General features: G+C 43.8%; 1 protein-coding gene across 3 annotated transcripts in view; it reads left to right on the plus strand.

Annotated features, from left to right (window-relative positions):
• The first annotated feature begins 1,213 nt into the window (after positions 1–1,213).
• sp4 (sp4 transcription factor) overlaps positions 1,214–22,963 on the plus strand; it is a 73,349-nt gene continuing 51,599 nt past the window's right edge. Inside the window, exons 1-3 of one of the 3 annotated variants that reach the window (XM_052015403.1) lie at positions 1,214–1,355; positions 1,664–1,746; positions 2,104–3,730. In XM_052015403.1, the coding sequence (XP_051871363.1) occupies positions 1,349–1,355; positions 1,664–1,746; positions 2,104–3,730 (1,717 nt within the window). In that variant the 5' untranslated portion in view covers positions 1,214–1,348. Of the gene's footprint in view, positions 1,356–1,423; positions 1,480–1,663; positions 1,747–2,103; positions 3,731–22,963 lie in introns of those variants that run through there. The other 2 variants (XM_052015404.1, XM_052015406.1) reach the window with 2 other exon arrangements.

The raw sequence follows: 22,963 nt of genomic DNA on the forward strand, positions 1-22,963 counted from the left end.
CTAATCCTCTACCAATCACCTTCACCTCATGCCCACAATGGTACTGATCCTCTAACAAGAGGTACAGATCTTCCTATCCACTACTTCAGCCTTTCATTATTTTATACTCCTCAAATAAATTGCACTTTAGTCTTCTATGCACCAAAGAAAACAACCCTAGCCTGGCCAATCTCTTCTCACAATTCTCCAAAGCTGGCATAAATCTCTTATGTTATTTCTCAGTTGCTATTACACCCTTCCTGCAATGGAGTTACCAGAACACAGTACTCTAAGCTTGTAGCCTTATAGCCTTCCTACTCATACATTCTGCGTTATTTAAAATAAAACATTTCTCATTTACTTCCAACATTGAGAATTTGCCAGGAAATCTATTCCACTGTCAGGGATAAGCTTGTCGGATCGCGGACATTATCTGTCCGGAAGACACTGTACCTTACTAAATCACCCTAGGGGGAAAAAAACTGCATACTGCCAGAGGATCGATCATCCCCAAGAAACCGGAGCCCCATAACTGTCACAAAAAAAATCGGAGACCCCGGGGGCAACTGCAGGCTGTTTGTTCATTCCTCTCCCCTTACTGAAAAATCAGGGTCGTAAGACTTGCAATGCTCCAGCCCTTTGGCATCACGATGACGGTAAAGTGAAGGACCGTGGCGAAAGCCGCCCCAATTTCATTCCCTACTTCCCTTGGTAACCTAGGATACATCACAAAACTCCATCCACACCTACGTATGCATTGCAAAGCTGAATCCACTTTCATTCCTCCTAAATCTGCTTGAGGGCATTCCAAAAATGTTGCTCAAACTGAAGAAACAGTTGGAACGAACCCCCCAGAAACCTGACGCTCCGCAGACACAAGACACCGAAACCACCAACCCTCCCACCCCCTCAAGCGCCGCCTTTGTTCCCTTTTGCTCAACGCCGGCAACACCAGAGGGAGGGAGAAGAGCGGGAACACGTAAACACCTCACGCGCATGCGCCCGAGCGCTCTTCATGCCCTGCCGGGGCATGTAGTTTCCAGCCTTCCGCTTGCCGAGTCATTAGGAAACGTCAGCCCTGCACACGGACTACAAATCCCGGCAGGCCGCGCGCACCTGGCGTTCCATTCCACCGCCGCAGCCCCAGATCCAATCAAGTGATCGGAGAACGGCAAGTCTTCGGGTCTGTTGGTGCTGGGGCTCAGTTCTAAGCGCCGCCTTCCAGTTCCATTTCCGTCAATCAAGAGGAACCTGATTATTCCGTCCTACGCAAACAGCCATTCGTGGAAAGAAAGGGCCAGCCCTGCCTTGTTCTGCCTACATTTTGTACTGGCCTTATTTTTTTTCCTCCCTTTTTAAGCAATGCAGAATGAGTGGTACGTAGCCCTCCCTCTATCCCTCCCTCCTTTAAAAAAAACAAGAGGGAAAAGTCAATTTACCTTGGTGACAAGCTTTCTGCTAATTGATCAGCTTGACAACAAGAATCTACAGTAGTGAGTTGTATGAGCCAACCCTCTTTTGGGTGTTACTTTGTATCCACTGGGTCGGGTTTCAAACCACGTTTCTGGTTTTTTTCCCCTCCCCTCCAGGGGAATTGATGGGTGATTGAAGCAACTATGTGAAAGTAGTGTATCATAAAAATGGATTATTTTGTTATGATTATTTGTATTTTTTCCGTTCACAGATCAAAAGGAGGAAAGTATGGCCACCCTAACTGAAGGAGGGAAACCTGGTGAATATTTGCAAATCAAAACATCAGGCTCACAGGTATGAAAACAAATTTCTAATCAAGACTTACACTATACATACCTAACATTCAATTTTAAGTGTTTAGATTTTAAGAAATCTGCCACCAACTGCTTGCTGTTGAACTAATTTTGCTAACCACTTGTCTATGTTGTATTTGTACGTGAAGCCATTTTTCTTGCAGATCTGTGCACCTACTTCCTGATTTAAACAAACTATAAAATGTACGATTTCAGATTTTGTTCTCTTATTGAAACACAAGTGTTTTTATCGTTTAATTACTCTGTACTTCCTGAGTGAAGCCCCTTTTTGTGCTAATGTAAATTCACACCCACTCTTTCCTCTCTAAACCCGCCCACTGTGTGTCTGTGTGGGTAGGACACCCAGCCGTCTCCTCTCGCCCTGCTCGCAGCGACTTGCAGCAAGATCGGTTCCCCGGGCCCGGCTGACGGCGCAACTGGCTCCAACACCCTGCAAAGCGGACAACTACTAATCGACCAGAGCACAGGAGCGGTGCAGCAGCAGCAACTCGAGGTTGTGACTGCCCAGCTTAGTGGGAATGGCTGGCAGATCATCGCCGCCGGCCCCGCAACAACTAAAGAGAGCGTTGCACAACACCAAGGCACGTCTGCTGGCAGTAGCTGCAGCAACACAACCACCGCCTCCGCCGCCGCCACCACCAACGGCAATGTTGCAAGTGTCCAAGATGGTACGGGTTCGCCCATCAAAGCCAGACCCATCGTGTCAGCAGCGGGACAGTACAACGTGGTGCCAGTGCAGTCGCTACCAAATCCTACCATGGTGGTCAATGCAGCAGCCACTGCTGGCGGTTCTTCCAACAGCGTGCAGTATCAAGTCATCCCGCAGCTGCAGACAGTGGACGGACAGCAGATCCAGATCAGCTCGGCCAATCTGCAGCAGGATTTGCATGGGCAGATCCGGAACGCTGCGCCTTCTCAGCCGCCCGCCAGCGTCCCTATCCAGCTCCGACCGGGCCTCTCCATTCCGCTGCAGCTGCAAGGAGTTAACATTTCCGGGGCTCAGACCCAGATGGTCGCCACTTTGCCAATTAACATTGGAGGCGGCGTGACCCTGGCCGTGCCTATAAACAGCCTGGCGGCGGCCACCGGAGGAGGGTCCATTCAGTTTGTCCAGCCTTCAGACGGCGGGGTCTCGAATGGGAATCAAATGGTTTCCACGCCCATTTCCACCGCCTCTTTGAGCAGCATGCCCGAATCTCCTTCGTCGTCTCCTCCTCCTCCCTCCTCCTCCACATCGACCCGCGTTACCACCGCCTCCCCATCGTTGTCCTGTGTGACTTCGCTGGCAAATTCCTCCGAAACTGCCCAGGCTATCTTCCGCACTACACCAAGTTCCGAGAACACCGAAGACGAACCGTCTTCAGCCGTGACCGGCTCTGAAGGCGAAGGTACAAACCTCTCTCAGTCTAATGGGTTGCAGAATTTGCCGGAACATGGTCAGCTTCATCAAGTGCAGTTGGCTGTGGGACAGCAGATGCCAATTCAGCAACAGCATTCGTCTCAGATCCAGCAGCAGATTATTCAGACAATCCCACACCATGCCCTTCAGACCATCCAAGGTGCTGCAGTTCCAGGACAAACTATTCAAAATGTCCAGCAACAGGCCTTGCAAAATGCTCAGTTATCAACAATGCAGAATCCAACTCAGGTGATCATCAGGGCACCAAGTTTGACACCATCTGGGCAAATAAATTGGCAGACCATTCAAGTGCAAAACATCCAGAACCTTTCAAGTGTACAGATTCAAAATGCTCAGCAGCTGACTGTGACTCCTGTGTCTTCAAGTAGTTCTGGTGGAACTGCTATTGCCCAAATTACTCCCGTAACTGTTACTGGCGGTACCATTAATTTAAGTGCTGCCCAACTTGCATCTGTTCCTAACCTCCAGACTGTCAACATTGGGAGTTTGAGTTCGGGTGGAGTCCAGGTGCAAGGAATACCAGTGGCCATCGCCAATCTAGCAGGTATGACTATTCTTTGAAACTATTCCTTATAAATTAATTCACACACTTTTTGAAGTATAAGTACATTTATATTAAGTACTAGCTGTAGAAATTTACAAGAAAAGTATGTTCATCAAGAACTAATCTTTAAAGTTTTGTGGATACAGGAAAGAAAAATGAGGATAAAAAAATGGAGAATTGTCATTTGTTTAGGAGTTGTGACGCTTTTAAGTGCCAGAAATCATTCCCTATCATAAAGGCTAATACTATGTCAAATCAAGATAGAAATTCATCTTGTTTTGGTATTCTTGGAGATTCAAATCAAAGCAGGGTTTTACAGCTTTGTTTTTGAATTTAAATTTTGTGTAAATTTCAGCAGATGTTTTGGTAAAATAGCCTCTTAAGAGAAGTTTTCGTGTAGCTTTTCCACATGTAGTTTGCTTACCCTGATTAAATTTGAACAAAACTGCAAACAATAGATAACAGTTAATAATTACACATTACCTGGCTAAACTGGATTGGCTTTAACAAAACATTTTGTGACATGAAAATCTGAAGTCTTCGTATATGCACTTCTGTTACAGTAAAACATCAGAATGATGATTATAGCTGCATTAAGTTGCTTTGATAAAGAGAAAATATTTTGCCCAACACCAACTGCTTTTAAATTGATTTACCACTGCATGATTAGTTGTCTTTTATGATTTCTACTGGTATATTTGTTTTTAGTAGTAGTTGTACTTTTAATAATCATCATCAATGCTTTTACACACCAAGCAAAAGTGGAATCAAAGCTATAAAACCAAGTGCAGGTTTAGATCACATAGCCATCCTGATAATTTGTTCTTTATTTAATATTGGTCTAAGCTTTGTGCTTCCACCAATGAAAATGACATGCATGGTGATGGGAAATATTTTTGATGATATAAGTCTCCAGCAATAAGTAATTTGCATGTTACAATTATACAGTGACCCAAAAAGAGGAATAAATTGTCTTATTTAAAATAATTGTGCTTTGTAAACTATCAAACCTTCCTGCTGACAAACAGGAAAGGGACTGGGTCTGATTTACCAATGTAGAAAGCTTTCTGACCAAATCTTAAATATTTGGAAAAACTTCTGAATTTTGCTTTGTGAATTTTGTGTCATTGACAATATTTTTAAGAAAATGTTCAATGAAAATTGGTAACTCTGGTTTCTAAATTAAGAAGTGTGACTAGATAAAATTTACTACAAGGTTATCTTGGCCACTGCTAGGTTATCTCTTACTATAGTGTGTATTATGTTTTTGAGCTGATTTTTAACCATGACCAGTGTTTGACCTGTTGCATTAGTGCCACAGTACTCTCAAACTGCAGCATTGCTTCTTTCTGACTGGCTAGTCTTCAAATTGAAGGCATTTTGACAGTAGAAGCCTTTGGTCCAAATTGTGTTTCTTGAGGTTTTAGTCAATTTGTACGAATGTGTAACTGGATTATACAAAAGGATGTGGTATAAATGTTCCTTAATTGTGAAATTAACTATTTGCTCCTTGGATGACAGCCCATAGAGAGTTAAGAGGAAGCAATTATATTTTATTCTGTAAGTGTATTTAATTAAAAGGTTAGTTCAATAAAGCCTGTGAATGTGAGGCAAATTAATCCATATTCACAATACAAAACTGCACAGATGTAAGGTTGTTTTCCTTGAAATTAAAAATATAACAATGTCTGATTAACATTCTTAAAATGTATAATTTAGAAATTATTTGATGGCATGAGAATTTAAATTGTTGACCAGAGATCATGCTGATGGGACAATTAGTGGATCCCTCTGTACAGGAAAATTCTTGAATTTACTAAAGCTAGTTAATTTATAATTCCCTTTTCAGCCTTGTAATTATATTTTAAAAATGTTTAAAAAAATAGCAGGAGTTGGCCTGCTCCATTATTCAACAAGATCTTGGCTGATCTTTTACCTCGGCACCACTGTCTGCACTAATTGCTATCTATTGATCGATCTGTCTTGAATATACAAGGCAATTGAGCTTCCCACCCCTCTTGGGTAAGAATTCAAAGATTCACGCCCCTCTGGGTGAAGACATTTCTTGTCTCAGTCCTGAATAACCGATCCCTTTATTTTGAGACTGTGACTCTGCTTCTTGATAAGAAACATCAGTTCTTTGTCAATCTTATCAAGCTTCTTAAGAATTTTGTACAATTCATTGAGATCATCTTGCATTCCTCCAAACTGAAGAATAGAGGCCTGGTCTAATTAATCTATCTTCAGAAGACAAACATGCTTTCCAAAACCTAAAATGAAAACAAAGTGTGGTTAATACTCAGCAGATCAAACAGTACTGAATGAGAGAGAAAGAGTTGATATGACCTTATGTTATTCATTAGAAAATAGTCATGTTTTAAGTTGTAGAAAAGGGGGAAGGGTGGAGAGAACAAAAGAAAATGGATGACACAGATTGATGTCAGTTGAGAGGAGGGTGAAGATTTGTAACTGGCAGCTAATCTGCCTGGAGGAGGTGTAAGTAGAGGAGAAATGAAGCAATGTTGTAACTGAGATACAAAACACTGCAGTTGCTAACAATTTAAATATGAGAATTTGGAAAACTCAGCAGGTCAGTTAGCATCTGTTGAAGGAGGAAAAGCTAAATTACTGTTATAGACTGACATTAGAACTGGCCTGTTCTGAAGTAAACTGAAAAGGCTGGTTATCTGAAATTATAGAAGTTGCTATTGAATTATGAGGCTGCAGTGTGCTTAGATAGAAGATGTTGTTTTATTGGCTTGCATTGGGTTTTGTTGGAACAGTGTAGGAGTCAAAGGCAGAGAGGTCAGAGGGAAATAGAAAGTTAAAGTGAAAGGAAACTGATATTCAGGATTGCCCTTGTAGAATGCTAGTGGTCGACAAGGCACTTACCAAATCTGCATTTGCTTCCTCCAATGTAGAGGAGACTATGTCATGAGCACTGAAAGCAGTACACTAAATTTGGAAGAATGGGGAATTGCTGCTTCACTGGAAGGACTGGGTCTGAGTGGTAGGAAAGGATGATGTAATAGGTCACGTGTTGCATAGGAAGGTTCCTTTAGAATGTTGAAAGGAGAAGGGAGGGGAAGATATGTTTGATCCTCCCTTTGAAATGCTGAGGGAGGAAATTTTTTAAAAAAACAGAAGCTGATTATGAGTTGTTCAAGTATACGAAGAAGCTTTGTATACTATGTACTTCAAAACTTGTGACTATTTTGCCTTTGGATCTGGATTTTTGGCCCTCCTTTCACCAGTACATTTGTGCTTGCTGATCTGCTCAATTACAACGTTTATCCCAACGTACAAGCCCCAGAAAAGCCATTGCTCATTTGGGTGGCTCTACTTTAGAATAGGCCTTGTTGCCAACAGTAATGTATACCTGTCTGGTATCTCTGAGATGCTAACACATTCATAGACATGTAATCAAATACTTTGCCACACAAGGGGATATTGGGGCTGATGACCAAATGCTTGGAAGAAGGAGTCATAGAGTGACACAGTTTAGAAATGGGTCCTTTCCAACCATCAACCAAATATTTACAGTGATTATGTGTTAATCTCACTTTCTATTCTCCTCACATTCTGACACTCATCTACACACTACGGACAGTTAACAGTGGCCACTTAATCTGCCAACCTGCATGTCTTTGGAAAGTGGGAGGAAACCAGAGTACCCGGAGGAAATCACGTGGTCACAAGGAGAATGGTGCTGTCTGTGTGGAATTTGCACAGAGATCAGAATTGAACCTGGATCTCTGGCACTGTGAGACAGTGGCTTTACTAGCTGTGCCACTGTTCCATTGTGTTCTCCTTCTTAAAATGTGGCTCCTTCTTAAAATAAGGAATTGCTTGCCCTGCTTAGTAGTTCATTTTGTTTTTGGATTAATGTCTGCAGGGAACTTTGGGTTGTTTTTCCACATTAAATATGCTATAAAAGTACTTGCTGCTGTTTGCAATATCTTTAGTCTGAAGTACCATGTTCTGCCTCCTCCCAGTGCTTAAATACAGATTAAAACAAATTGCAACCAATTTGGTTCACATAAAATACTGCAGCACAGAAGGAGGTCATTTACCTTCTTATTCCAGTGCCAGCTCCTTAAATTGGGCTATCCAGTTAATCCCACTCCACTTTTTTTTCTTGTCTGTCTATATTCTTTGACTTGCAGTTCATTATGCAATTTTTATTTGAACAGCCAAGCCTTTGCAGAACAGTTGGAACACTGGCATCTCCCATACAATGTGGAAAATTGCCCAGGTACATCCTGTTCAAGACAAAAAAGCAGAACAGATCTGATAAAGGCTGATATTTTTTTCTTGCAAACATTAGCAAAGTAATGAAGTCATTAACAATGTTATCGAGTGACACTTACTCCTCAGTTACTTATTCACCTATGCTTAGCTTTGGCCCAAACGTGGGCCATGGAGCTGAATTCCAAAGGTAAGGGGAGAGTGACTGCCCTTGAAATGAAGGCAGCATTTAATTGTGTAGCATCAAGGAGCCTTGGCAAAACTGAGGTCAATGGGCATCATCAGAAAACACTCCAATGGTCATACCTTGCATTAGGGAAGATGGTTGTGGTTGTTGGAGATCAGTCATCCCCAAGCACAGGACATCACTGGTGGGGTCCCTCAGTGATGTATCCTCGGTCCAAATGTCTTTAAATGCTTCATCAGTGACCTTCCATGAGATCATTAAATGGGGATGTTTGGAGATGCTTGCACTGTATTCAATTCCACTCGCAACTCCAGAGCAAATAAAGCAGGCCATTTCTGCATGCAGCAGACTGATGCAATATTCCAGACACTGGCTGAAATGACGAGTAATATTCCAGCCACAAAAGTGCCAGGCAATGACCATTTCCAGTGAGAGATTCTAACCACGTACCTTTGACATTCAGTGGCATTACCATTGCTGAGACCCCACCATCAAAAACAGGTCAGAGGCTGGGGACCCTGTGGCAGGTGACTCGCCTCCTGACACTGAAAAGTCTTTCCACCATTTACAATCCATAAATTTGGAATATGATGGAATACTATCTACGTGCCTGGATGACTGCAACTCCAACTCTCATAGAGATCAGCACCATCCAGGACACTGCTTCCACTGGTGTACAGTAGCTACCCTGATTTCTGTCTGCAAAATGCAGGGTAGTTTCTTGCCAAGGCTATTTCAACAGCATCTACCAAACCTGTGAGCTCTACCATCAAGAAGGACAGGTAAACATGTAGGAACACCGCTGCCTGCAGTTTCCCCTCCAAGTTGCACAGAATTTTGATTTGCATATATATTTCCAGTCCTTTTATCATTGGGTCTATATATTGGGATTCCCTGCCCAACAGCATTCTGGGAGTACTTTCACCAGAAGAACTACAGTAGTTCAACAAGGTGACACACCATCACCACCACCAAGGGCCATAAGGTTGGGCAGTACATGTTGGCTTGGACAGTGATGCCCAGATGCCAATAAATGAATAAATTGTTTCCATCTGCCTGGCCAGCCAGCAGTGCATTCCCGATCACAAGTTTTTTGAAAAAATGGCCTCTCTGGTTCCTTTACCAGTCATCTTGAATATATCCATCTTATGCCTATTGACCCTTAGCTATTGGGAACAATTTCTCTTTATTAGCTCCATTGACATAACTTCTGTCAAATTTTACTTAACATTTCTGTCCTAAAGAAAACATGCTAAGATTCTTTGCATAATTGAAGTCTCATTTCCTTGATACTCTTTTAATAAATTTCCTCTGAACTTCTCCCCAGGAGCTTCCAGGGGTCCCCAGAAGTACTAAGGTGTAGCTGAGGCATGACTTTAGTTTTAAAAATGCTATATGGCATGCTTTCTCCCCCCACTTCCACTGCCACACCCCCCCCCCCCCCCCCCAATTATCTTGACTAAAACTTGGGCATTCAGGTATTTTCTTTTTAAAATAAAAGTCTTCTGAATTTCTCAAGGCATCATCAGAGCTTTTGAATTTGATACCCCAATATGCTGTAACATATGTTACAGCACTTTATACCACTTGATTTTTCATTCTTTGGCTGTGAGGATGGATCAATAAATGAGGCAATATGAGGAATATTTTTTTTAAAAAAATGTTTTTCCTTGTTGGGAATGTACTGTTGGTCCCCAAACAGCTAGAGGGAGATGGAAGAGTAAATATGCATCCAAGTTTCTGAAATGTATGAATATTACAAGGTGGTAAAAGGGGATTTCTGGGACAATTCAATAATTCTGGAGAAATTTCTTTTAAATTAATTGGTGTTAAACCTAACAAGAGAAGGGATAATACTGGACTTCATCTTAAGGAAATATAAAGTGTGGCAGTGAGTGAATATTTTGGAGGTAGCAATATAATTGGGTCAAGTTTAGCATAGTTATTGGGAAGGTAAAAGATAGACCAGGAATAAAGATACTAAATTTATGCATGGTCAGTTTTACAAAGCTGTGATATGATTTTATAGAAGTGGATTGGAAGTAGCTCCCAGAAAGTGAAAAATGTTTAAGGAGAAGGTTAGTGAAAATTCAGGCCCAAGGTGTGGAAAAGGAGGAATTTCCAAACCAGCTGTGCATGGCATCTGTTCTAGTCTGGGTTGCTTGATTTAGAGGAGTGGAGGTCAGAACAAGTAATATTTTTGGTAAGGGCTATGCTATTAATAGTGAAGACAAAGATGTTATCTAGCATATCAGTAGCCACAGATGTGTTGTGGCCAATGCAAGGGCAAAAACTAGACCAAGATAATGCAAGTGGATTGAGGATGAAGCTTGTAACCACCCCCACCCTCAGGGATTGGATAAGGAGGAGGAAATGGGTGGACAGCAATACAAGGAAGTGAAGAATTTTGTGGCCTTCATTTTTTTTTCTCTATAAACCATTCTCTATATGATTATGAAATGATCAGACTTATCCACTGACATGTTCCACAGAACCAGACCCAATACTGTTGTTGATTGAGCTGCAAATATACTGATCAAGAAAATAGTGCACGCTTCAAGAATTTTTCCTTTTTGCCCTTAAAAAGCGCCTGGGGCAGTAATGGTAGAGAATAGAGACACGAGATTTTCCAGATGCTAGAATCTGGAGCACCATGCACAAAAAGTGCTGGAGGAACTCAGCAGGTCAGGCGGCATCTATAGAGAGAAATAAACAGTCGACTTTTCGAGTCGAGACCCTTCATCAGGACTGGAAAGGAAGAAATAATAGAGAATAATTGAAGCCTTGGATTACCAGTACGCTGGTTCTTGTGCCTTTCTGTTCATTTGTTTACAAATTTGCCCCTGCTAATTGGTGGCTTTTATTTTGTATTGAGCAACTAACTTAATGTCTCCCTAATAATCCTGAATTGTAACCAAACGGCCCCTCAATTACACCCCTCTTCAGTTCTAGAATAGCATTTCTAAGAGAGGCAAGATGGTAGATTTTTGGGTCAGATAAAAAGTTGATAGTAGCTGACAAAAATTTCCCGTTCTCTAGATCTGATTTCAATCAAATTGAGGAGCTCTCCTGACCCCTCATTGCAGCAGAAGCATGTAACAGATAGTCATTTTCATTATAGTACTCTGACTCTGGCTATAACAAGGAGATACAGAGGTACAAATCCATTATTGTGATCCCTCATAGAAATTTGCTGTATTTAAAGATATGAATAGTCTTTAAAGTCCTAATAAGGAGATGCATCTGGTGGGTAACTACATTCTGGCCTGAAACACTGCTAAAGGCTGCAGGGTAAGCAATCATCTACCTTGTGGCAAATGGTCATTAAAGGTACATCATTGACAAGGTTTAGTTGAGGAATAGTTTTCAGTATTCTTTTAACCCAGTGTGCAAAACAATCATACCCATTATCCAAGAAAAATCTGGAATTGGTTGAAAGCAACTTATTTGAGTTTCTCTTCTACTTCATTGTGGCAAAGGCAGACATTCCAGCCATGACTGTTACTTCAATTGTCATCTTTGTCTACAAAAATAGCAAAGCAATATCACTGGCACATCCCTCCTCACCGTCAGTAGTATCTACATGAGGCACTGCCTCAAGAAGGCAACATCTATCATCAAAGATACCCACCATCTGGGCCATGCCATCTTTTCGCAGCTTCCATCAGGCAGGAGGTATAGAAGCCTGAAGTCCCACAACACCAGATTCAAGACAGCTACTTCCCTTCAACCATTTGGTTCTTGAACCAACCTGTACAACACTAATCACTAACTCAGTATAGCAACTCTGACTGCTTTGCACTACAATGGACATTTTTTGTGTTGTTAATTTATGTTTTTCTTGTGAATGTTCTATATCTGATGCTATGTGCCTGTATTTTAAGTAAGTCTTTAATAGCACCTGTACAGACATGTAGTGCATATGACAGTAAACTCAAATTTGACTAAACAAGGATCATACAAGATGAGTCCAGTATGGTCAGCTTGTGCCACATCCCTGTGCAGTGGATGAGAACTGTGTACTACCTGCATCAATTCCAATAAATGAACAAAATCTCTATAACTTTCACAAACCTACAAATGTCTAAGCAATAAATCTATAAAAGGAGGTAAATGTAATTCAGATATTGCATCAGAGACTACATGCAGCATTTTGAGGCTTTGGAGGCCTGTATTTGAGTAGCAACAATGATAAAGGGACAGGAAACACACAAGTTCTTGGTCTTTAAATTTAGACAATTACCTTTCATTTCATTACTTGTGCATTCATTACTGATGCATCCTCGGACTTTATGGGAAGCTAGAGAAGAAATTGCGGAGGCCCTTGCAGATATTTTTGTTTCGTCTCTGGGCACAGGTGATGTTCCGGAGGACTGGCGAGTAGCTAATGTGGTACCATTGTTTAAAAGGGGTAGCAAAAACAGGCCAGAAAACTATAGACCAGTGAGTCTGACATCAGTGTGGGTAAATTACTGGAGGCGATTCTGAGGGATAGGATCTACCAAGATTTGGAAAGACAGGGCCTGATTTGGGACAGTCATCACAGCTTTGTGCATGGGAAGTTGTGTCTGACAAATCTCTTGTAGTTCTTTGAGGAGGTAACCAAGAGGGTAGATGATGGTAGGGCAGTGGATGTTGTCTATATGGACTTCATTAAGTCCTTTGACAAGGTCCCTCGTGGCAGGCTAGTCTGGAAGGTTAGATCACATGGGATCCAGGGGGAGATAGTGGATTAGATTCATAATTAATTCAGTGATAGGAAACAGAGGGTGATGGTCGAGGATTGTTTCTCAGACTGGAGGCCTGTGACTAGTGGTGTGCCACAGGGGTTGGTGCTGGGACCTTTGTTGTTTGTAATTTATATAAATGATTTGGATGTGAATGTATATGGCATGGTTAGTAAGTTTGCAGAATAGGTGTGTTGTAGACAGTGTAGAAGGTTGTGAAAAATTACAGTGGGATCTTGATCAACTTTCAATCCAGATAAATGTGAGGTATTGCATTTTGGGAGATCAAACCAGGGTAGGACTTATACAGTGAACGGTAGGGCCCTGAGGAGTGTTACAACGGAAGGACCTAGGAGTGCAAGTGCATGTGCTCCTTGATTGTTGATGAAGCTAGACTCATTCAGGCAAGTGGAGAATACTCCATGACACTACTGATTGGTGCCTTGTGGAAAGTGGAAAGAGTTTGGGGTGTCACTCGCCACAAGATACCTAGGTTGCGTGGACTAGGACTTTATTCCCTGGAAGATAGGAGATTGAGGGGTGACCTCATAGAGGTATATAAGATCATAAGGGGCATAGGGTGAAAGCACATAATCTTTTTCCCAGGGAGGGAATGCTAAAAACAAGAGGGCATAGGTTTAAGATCAGAGGCGGGTGATTTAAAAGGGACATCAGGGGCAGCTTCTTCATGCAATGGGTGGTGTGAATTTGGAATGAGTTGTCAGAATTGGTGGTTGAGATGGGCATTTAAAAGCCTTCTAGATAAGTACATGGATAGGTTTAGAGGGCTATGGGCCAAACGCAGGCAGATGGAATTAGCTCACTGGGCAACAGTCAGCATGGACAAGTTGGGCTGAAGGGCCTGTTTCCATGCTGTATGACTCTACTTCTAAACTGTACATAAAACATAAAGGGTACACTGGCATCAGAAAAGCCATAAGTAACTATTGAATACCAACAGAAAAGATTGCATTAAAATAAATCTTTATAAAGGGATCAGGTACAATATATGTGAATATTCATGAAATAAGATGAGAGCTATTGGGACTGTACTGGAAAATATGGGAACACAATCTTTTCTTTGAAAGATTGTCTATCTGGTTCATTCTGGCAGTCATGTGGCACTGTTAATGAAGTCATTCTGCCAATCTCTGTCAGTTGGTCCAAAGTAGACCCAGAAATGATGCAAGGAAATCTCCAGTGGTTTAAGCTTTGGGAAGTAAAGTTCCAGATGAGGCTGGTAACAAAAATGCAGCCAACTCAACTGCAGCCTTTTAGATTATGCTGGAGTGAAGGCAGGTAAACATATCATGCATCACAATGAGAATGTACAGCAAAAAAATCTGTGTTTTTGCATGTGGATAGAGTAGTGAGCAGCGTTTCCCTTTCATGGGGTGTATTTGTGAGAAAAGTTCCAATTTGGAAAGTGTAGGCTAGGAGTTTTCATTGAACAAATTAAGCAGTGGGTGAAGGAGGTGGAATGATGGTCTATCACCCTATAGATGGAGTTGCTAGACATAAATGTTGGTTAGGGTTAAACTATCTTGGAACCCAGTTCTTCCAATGTGCTTGACTTCTCAATCACAATATTAGCTGAATGTTGCTGGCTGCAGTCCCTTGATTTGGGACATGTCGAACATCTAATCCCGCTGACTCTTGTCTGCCTTTTTATTCAATTACTGACAAGGCCAACATTTATTGCCCATCCCTAATTTTCTTCAAGAAAGTGGTGGTAAACTGCTGCCTTGAACCACTTCAGTCTGTCTGGTCAATTTATTCCCGCAGTACATTGGATGGCGAGTTTCAGGATCCAGAGCCAGAGGTGAAGAAACAAATGGGTTTCCAATTTGAGATGGCATGCAGCTTTGAAGAGAACCTGCAGATGACTGTCCCCATTTACCTGAAGCCCTTGTCCTTCATGATGTTTAGAGGTCACAGGTTTGGGAGTGGCTGCAAGAGTTCTGAGTTATCAGCTGAGGGAAGATGGTCTGTGTATGTTCAGGGTGGTGGATGTGATGCCAATTGTTTGGGTTAGTTTGTTGTGGATGGTATCAAGCTTCTTGATTGTTGATGAAGCTAGACTCATCCAGGCTAGTGGAGAGTACTCCATCACAGTCCTGATTAGTGCCTTGTGGAAAGCAGAAAGATACCCAGTCTCTGACATATTCTGGTTTAGTGTTATTTATATAGCTGGTTCAGTTGAGTTTCTGGTTGGTGGTGAGTGCCAGGATTTTAACTTGGTATTGTCATCATTTGTGAATGGACATGTTCTTGGATGTGTCACCTCCAGCCATTAGCTGTTTAATTGTCCACCACCAATCATGACTAGATGTGAAAATATTGCAGAACGTGGATCCATTGGTTGTGGGTTGTCAGTTGCAAGCTGCTTCTACTATGCATGAAGTCCTATGTTGCAGCCTCACCAGGCTGATGCCTCATTTGGGTCCATCTGGGGCTGCTCCTGGCATCCAAAAGGAGCTGTGGGCCCAGTTTTGAGCTGCCAGATCTGTTCCAAGTCTATGCCATTTAGCCTGATGTTAATGTCACATATTTTTTAAATATATGAAGAGTAAAAGAGAGACATGGGTAGATATAGGACCAATTGAAAACGGTGCGGGAGAGATATAATGGATAACAAAGAGATGGCAGAGGAACTAAATGAGTATTTTGCATCGGTCTTCTCTGTGGAGGACATCAGCAGTATACCTGATAGTCAAGGGACTCGGGGATAGAACTGAGTTCAGTCAAGATTACTAGAGAGAAGGTACTTGGGAAGCTAAATGGACTAAGGACAGATAAGTCTCCCGGACCAGATGAAGTGCACCCTTGGGTTCTGAAGGAGGTGGCTTTAGAGATTGTGGAGGCATTGGTGATAATTTTCCAGGTATCAATAGACTCTCGCATGGTTCTAGAGGACTGGAAGGTCACAAATGTAGTTCCGCTGTTATCCCAATTTTAAGTTCCCACTCCTGCCTGCTGCAAAATCACACAGTGCCATGGATTAATTCTGTTAAAACGTGTTTATTAGCAGTATACTGCCAGGGAGAATTCTCCTGACTCTCATGTAGTCTTTATCGGAGGTCTCCACAATACAGAGGGGCAGACATCAATTTATACAGTCCTTGTCACACACTTAAACAATGCGACTACACCGATTTTCAATTGGGGAGCCTAAGATAAAAGTCAACCATCACACTCATTGTTTAGGACAAACCTTACACTTATTGTTTACGAGAAACCTCACACTTATTGTTTAATATAATTGGCTTACAATCAAGTTCCAGACACAGTAATCACCACCTGGTCCTGAGTCGGGTTTGCGTGGTATTTTTTCATTAGTTACATGTACGGACACAATTTCTTAACCCTTTACTTCCTTTTATCATATCATATGACCTAGAGGGGTGCTGAGAACGGGGTCGAGAGCTTATTAATAAAGACCTTGCAACAAGTATTTAAACAGGTTAGCGCCACACAGCGTACTATAATAATAACAATTAACACTACTGCTCCATGCAGCAGGTATGATGTCCATGATCCTCCTAGTAGCCACCTCAACCAACCCTCCCCTCCTGCAAGTCCCTGCCTAAAGCTAAAGCTATCTACTTGCTCCTGAATGGCATGGGAAATGTTGTAGGACTCATCCCTAACAATGGTGACACATTTGTCCTCTTCTATGGCACATACTCCTTGCTGAGCCAACTGGTAGTCCACAGCATACCGGGTCTGTTAGGCATAAAGTCGAAGTTCTGCCATTTCCTGGTTCACTGCCTGCAGGCTCTTTAGGGTACTGTTTCCCAGCACGGTCAGTCCACAAATAAGGTAGTTCCGAATTTTTGCGGCTGTAGTTCATGCTGAACCTCCCCCAGAGATAGAGTACTCAGAAACCCATAGCTTAATGACGATAAGGGAAAGCCCATCGTAACAGGATCCCTCCATTCTTCACAGAACTCCTCACTTACTGACCGCGCCACAAGTCTTCGTCGGACATGAGCCTTCTGGGGGCAGGGGACTGTGACTGGCCCAATTGTTCCTATTGCAAATCAGGCTGGCAGAGTGGGGGTGGCGGTAGTATAAGTACCATTGAAAAGGAACACATACCCTTCCTTGGCCCAGTAACACGTTACATTACCCGTTTGCTGTGGACTGGGCATCTGAGAATACCAAGAGATTCCAGCAACATTCCTTCCATGATTTTTCAGATAATTTCCCCTGGTTTGCCATTCCAAAGAGACATTAGACAATTTCACCTGGGTTCCGTTCCCTTCCCCACAAACCCATTGTTCCCCTGCAAGTAATTTAACACAACTAGTGGTGACACATTCACACCTAAACTATCCTCCCCTAAATTCACATATTCTCTCTATACAGGTGGTGGTGGCGGCACATGATATCGTGTGCCGTACGATCGCTATCCCACAACCCCATCCTTTACCGTTGAAGCAGTGGGGGAAGGACTGGTAGCTAGTTGTGCTACTAGGATCTGTTATAGTTCTTTGCAAACATTTACCCGGCAACACCCTCCCGTAAGTTCCCTTCTGTCCAATACACTTTGTTTCTGAATATTCGTATTTTAAGAGTGACCTGGGGCTCCAACTTCATGTGGCTACAAAAAGACCTTCCACTGATTCTGCCAGGGGGTAGCAAACGGTGCGATTTCCATGTAGCTGCATATGTGCTTTGTAAAACAAATTTTCCTCTTTAATGCCAACGCAAGAGTACCGGTAATGGTAAGAAGTCCAAATCTAAGAAACATCATTTTCCTTCTGGTGGCCATTGTTTACAGTCGCTCAGATGAATCCAGCATTCCTGGCCCTGTACTTTCACAGCTGTAGGAGTTTGGAATAGTATCTGGAAGGGACCTTTCCACCGAGGTCCCAATTTATGGTGCTCCCAATCTCTTATCAGTACCGAATCTCCAATTTCCAGGTCAGGCAACTCCACATCCTGTCCTTCCAGTGGTTTAAAGGCACTCTTCACCTGTGAATGAAGAAACTTTAAAGAGGATGTAAGCTGTCTGAAATACCTTTGTAGTTCATTCCCCATGATGTTAAGGTCAACCTGGGTAGGGGGCTGGGTGTCAGCATCCCATGGGGTTCTTTCTGGACGTCCATTGACAATTTCGGCAGCCGACACCCCAGTGGCTGAGTAGGGTGTAATTTTCATGTGGTATAATGCTAATGGGAGAACCTTCAGCCAATTTAGACCTGTCTCTGATACTAATGTAGTTAATTTATTCTTCAGGGTGCCGTTGGCTCATTCTACTATACCCGCTGCCTGAGGGTGGTAGGTGCAATGGAACTGTTGTTTGATATGCAGTGCCTCGCACAACTCCTTATTTATTCTCCCTATGAAGTGGGGACCATTGTCTGAAGTTATCTGTCGGGGTACCCCAAACCTTGGTATGATCTCTGTAATGAATAACTTCACCACTGTTGAGGCCTTATTGTTGATGGTTGGAAAAGCTTCAATCCATCTACTAAATACATCAACAATAATAAGACAGTGCTTATAGCAATGTACATGCGGTAATTCAATAAAATCAAGTTGTATACATTCAAAAGGACTCCCTGGCAAGGGGGGTTTTGCCTGGGGTGCACCTCACCCCTTTCCCAGTATTGGTTTGTTGGCATATTAAACCCGATCGTATTTTGCCTTGTGCTGCTTCCTCCAATCTGGGGTGCCACCAGGTACGTAGTAAAATGTTACTCATTCCTTCCTTGCCAAGGTGGGTGTCAGAATGCAGGCAGTCAATAAGCATTGGTAACAAGGAATCAGGTATACATACTTGACCGACTGGAGTAGTCCAGAGGCTTTGTGTCGCAGAGTGCGCACACCTTCCATACTTGTTTTTTTGAGTCAGGGACGTCCCCCTGTAAGTGCTGTGCAGTGACCATGTCTGGGGTGCCCTGCGTTGTTATTGTTGGCTTACAAGCAACCGTTTGTTTTTCCACAGTCGAAATGATATTAGTCCCCTGGTGTGCTGCCATTTTAGCCTCTGCATCTGCCCTGTTATTGCCCTGTGTTACTAGGGAGGAATCTGAGAGGTGAGCTGAGCATTTAATGATGGCCAATTTATTAGGGAGGAGGATGGCCTGGAGGAGGTTCTTTATGTAAGCCACATTCTGTATGGGGCTACCTGCAGAGGTCAAAAATCCCCTGTGCATCCATAGTTGGCCAAAATCATGGGCGACTCCAAAAGCATAGCATGAATCAGTAAAGATATTAGCTACTTTGTCCTTGGCTAGAATACAAGCTCTGGTCAGGGTAAAGAGTTTTGCTTTTTGGGCAGAGACTGGGGGCTGCAAAGACACAGATTCCACAACGTGGGAGTCATCTACTGTGGCGTAGCCGCAAGGCGGATTCCCTGTTCAGAAACGGAGGAACTACCGTTGACATACAGGTTTAAGTCTGCTGACTGGAAGGCCTTATCCAAAAGGTCCGGACAGGGTGTAGTCAAAAAGTGGTTACGCATTAAACAGTCATGTGGTGGATCTTCAAGATCCTCAGGTGGGGCCACTAGAAAGGTGGCAGGGTTAATGGTGGTGTAGTATGCAAAAGTGAGGAGTGGGTTATTCAGGAGCGCTACCTCATACCTGTTTAAGCGGGCCTGGGTAAGGTTTGCATCTGATGGGAGGTCAGGAGTGCTGTTGCAATATGGGAGGAATAAACAACCACTGTTGCAGAGTTATATTGGAGGCTGCTGTTACCAGGGAATAGATGGCTGGAAGCATCTGTGAGCATGGCAGAAGTCCCCTAGCAACTGGGTCCAGCCGAGTAGAGTAATATACCACGGGTCTCTTTCTATCCCTATGGGTTTGAGTAAGGACGGCTGTAGCGCAGTCCTCCAGGACATTCACATAAAGCTGAAATGGACGATCATATAGAGGGCGTCCTAGGGCTGGGACGCTGGCAAGGGCCTGTTTGAGCTTATCAAAGGCTCCTTTTGTTCCTCTGTAAGTTCAAAAGGTCCCACGGACTGGCTTGAAGCTAGGGGTGTGAGGTGCTTAGTAAGGAGGGCCACATTAGGGAGCCATTGTCTGCAGAAATTTATTAAACCTAAGAATGCGCGCATACCCTTTGGCGTAGAGGGCAGTGGGGTAGCAATAATGGGTGTAATACGTTCAGGAGTGGGCTGCCGCTCAGTTGCACTGAAAAGGATGCCCAGAAATTTCACCTGACGCTGGGTTCTATTTACTTTCTGTGGAGGTATTAAGTATCCCCAAGAATGAAGTGCGTTACGTAGTCTGTTGGTGTCGGCAATGTTGGCGGCCTCCGAGGGGCTTGCTAATAAAAGGTCATCGACATACTGGACAACGGTGGATTCGTCAAGAAGTTGGAACTCTTGAAGTTGTTAATACAAAACGGGGGAGAAAATAATCGGAGTTTGTATGAATACTTGCGGGAGACACGTCCAGGTGTATTGCCGACCTTGGAAGGTGAAAGCAAACCGGTACTGCGAGTCAGAAGATAGGGGAATTGCAGAAAATGCATACTGGAGGCCCACAGGTGTAAAAATACAAATGTCAGCAGGGATATTGCTGAGAATGGTGGCCGGGTTTGGGACCACGGTGTGCAGTGGTTCGATTATATCATTAACCTGACCCAGGTCTTGTACCAGGCGCCATTCCATCCTTCCGGGTTTGTGAACGGGTAAAATTGGCGTATTGCAGGGTGATTGGCAAGGAACCAGGATGCTCTGTTTGCAGAATGAATCTATTAAATGGATTATTCCGTTAACTGTCTCTCTCCGAAGTGGGTGTGTGCGACGGAAGGCAATTGTGCCCCCGGTCTAACACGGATTTGGACTGGGGTCACTGGGGTGAACCCTACTTCAACTTTCGACGCGGCCCATAAATCAGGGGTTGGCTCATTCGGTGGGGATGATGGTGGCGTAAACATCCTGTCACCGAAAAATGGGTGAGGTAATAAGTGAGCGTCCCTCCTGGAAGTATATGGGGAACCCCGTAAGGCCTGTGTCTGCCTGTACCTCAAGTCGGTGGGCTGGGAATCCCAGCTCCTTCGGTTTATGACCCTCATTAACTGACAGGGTAATGTGAGGGGACACCAAGCCTGACTGATTCCACAATTCATTAGGCACTTGAACTAAAAGTGCTGCCCCCTCCTTACCATCTACTTCCCCTAAAATAGTAACAGTCAACCATGCTACCCAGGTAAGGAGCATACAACACTTCTAGCTCCTCTTGAGACCCGCTGAGGAGTCATAAGCTAGCGTCACATGTGGGTCAGGGGTCTTCAAGGGTGGGTCAAAATCTCCGTTTCTTGAAGTTCCACCGCCCACCACTGAGGAGGCTGGTGAATCCAGAGGATCCTATGGGTTTAGGGCCAGTAATGGTAATACCTTCATCCAGGCATTGCTATTTTGAGTCGGAGGAGCAGAATCAGGTCCCTCCCCGCCAAGTTAACCCCTAGGTCTGGGGTTACTGCGAATTGGATCAGACATTCCTGATCTCCAAATCCCACTCGTAAAGGTTCAGTTAATGGGTAAGACCTTTCCTGCCCCTTAAGTCCGCTCAATGAAACCGAGGTCTTGGAAAGTTTAAAATCAATCTGGGCGATACAAGGAGCTTCGAGGGTCGAGGTATTGGCCCCCGTGTCTATCATAAAGGGGATCGGTTTTCCTTCAACTAGTAAATTGACGATAGGTTCATCGTCCGGGTTATCGGTGAGGATAGGGTACATGGAATGACTACTTCCCACAGCTAGTCAGGCAGAAAACGGGTTGTTAGTTGAGAAATGTTGTCGTTCTTCCGGGGGGTCTGGCCTGCCGTTGGCGGTGGGAGCACTACCGCTGCTAATGGTCAGATGACCCACAGAGGTAGCATCCTGTCAACCTGACTCTCGCTAGCGCAGGTTGTTGGGCCCCCTGGGTCCTGGGTAATTATAGGGGGCGGTGGTGTCGCATTAGGGGGTCCGTACATTGGGGGTCTTTTGGGCTGTTGGGGGTATTAGGTACCCTTTAACAGACCGGTCAACCCATTCTGCAGTGCAACAGTGTGGTTCCATTTGATATCTTGTGTTATCGGGGTCGGCAGGTCGGGGCCGAGGGGGTCTTTGGACCATTTCCCGTTTTACCCTTGTGGATTTCGAATCACGCCCGTTACTCCAGAAGTGAGCTATGGCCCTCCTCATGGCCTGTCGCGTATGGTCAGGCCAATTCATGTTATTAGCGCGGATAGCTGACGCCACTCCCTCAGGGATACATTGTAGTAGGAGGGCGTTAAACTTAGGGGAGACATTGCCCTCTGTTATAGGCATCGTACCACCGCATAGGCTACAGTAAAATAAACAGAAACAGTCCCCAAAAATCTGGGCTGTTCTACTCCCTGTTTCAGTCGGCATTCTAAAACCTTTAGTTACGTCAAATAGGCTGTTGGAGGGTTATTGTGAAGGGCAGTTCTAATGGTTCCTACCTGGTCCTGAGGCTGGACGGCCGCTCTGAAAGGCTGCCCAATCCGCATAGGTTCCAGGTGTTCTTTCCATCGTTCCACCTCCATTAGTTGTAAGGGCCATACAACAAAGACTGAAAAGTTCCTGGGGGGTGGCCTGGTACATCTGAATTGTCTCAATAACATAATCTATTGAAATCCTCCGGGTATGGGTTTTACGGTTGGGCACCTGACTCATAATTAGGCACATTTCCTGAGGCTTCCAAGGGGTGTAGATTTGGATCGTAGGATTAGCGCTCACTTGGGCTGGATCGGGATTGGGAACACTCCTATTGGGGAACTGTCTTTTAGCCTTGGCTCCCTTTACCTCATTCAACGTAGGTGATGGGTTGGGATCTTTAGGGTCGTCGTTATCAGTAGTAGAATCGGAGTCATAATCGGTGTCTGTCTGAGGATCTACTAAAGGTCTGTCCCCTACCAAAAAGTTCTGTCGCTTGTCTGTGGCCTTAGAACCATTCGTATATGAGCTTCCTCTCCATCTAAGCTGATTTCTAGTTCGGGACGCCATAGGGTCATGGAATTGTCCTTGGGATGGGACTTGGCTAGCAGTCAGTGGTGAGAGTGGAATGGTTTGTGGACTAGTCGTATTATATGGGGGCGG

The sequence above is a fragment of the Pristis pectinata genome, chromosome 5 (assembly GCF_009764475.1).
Source record: "Pristis pectinata isolate sPriPec2 chromosome 5, sPriPec2.1.pri, whole genome shotgun sequence".
NCBI lineage: Eukaryota > Metazoa > Chordata > Chondrichthyes > Rhinopristiformes > Pristidae > Pristis > Pristis pectinata.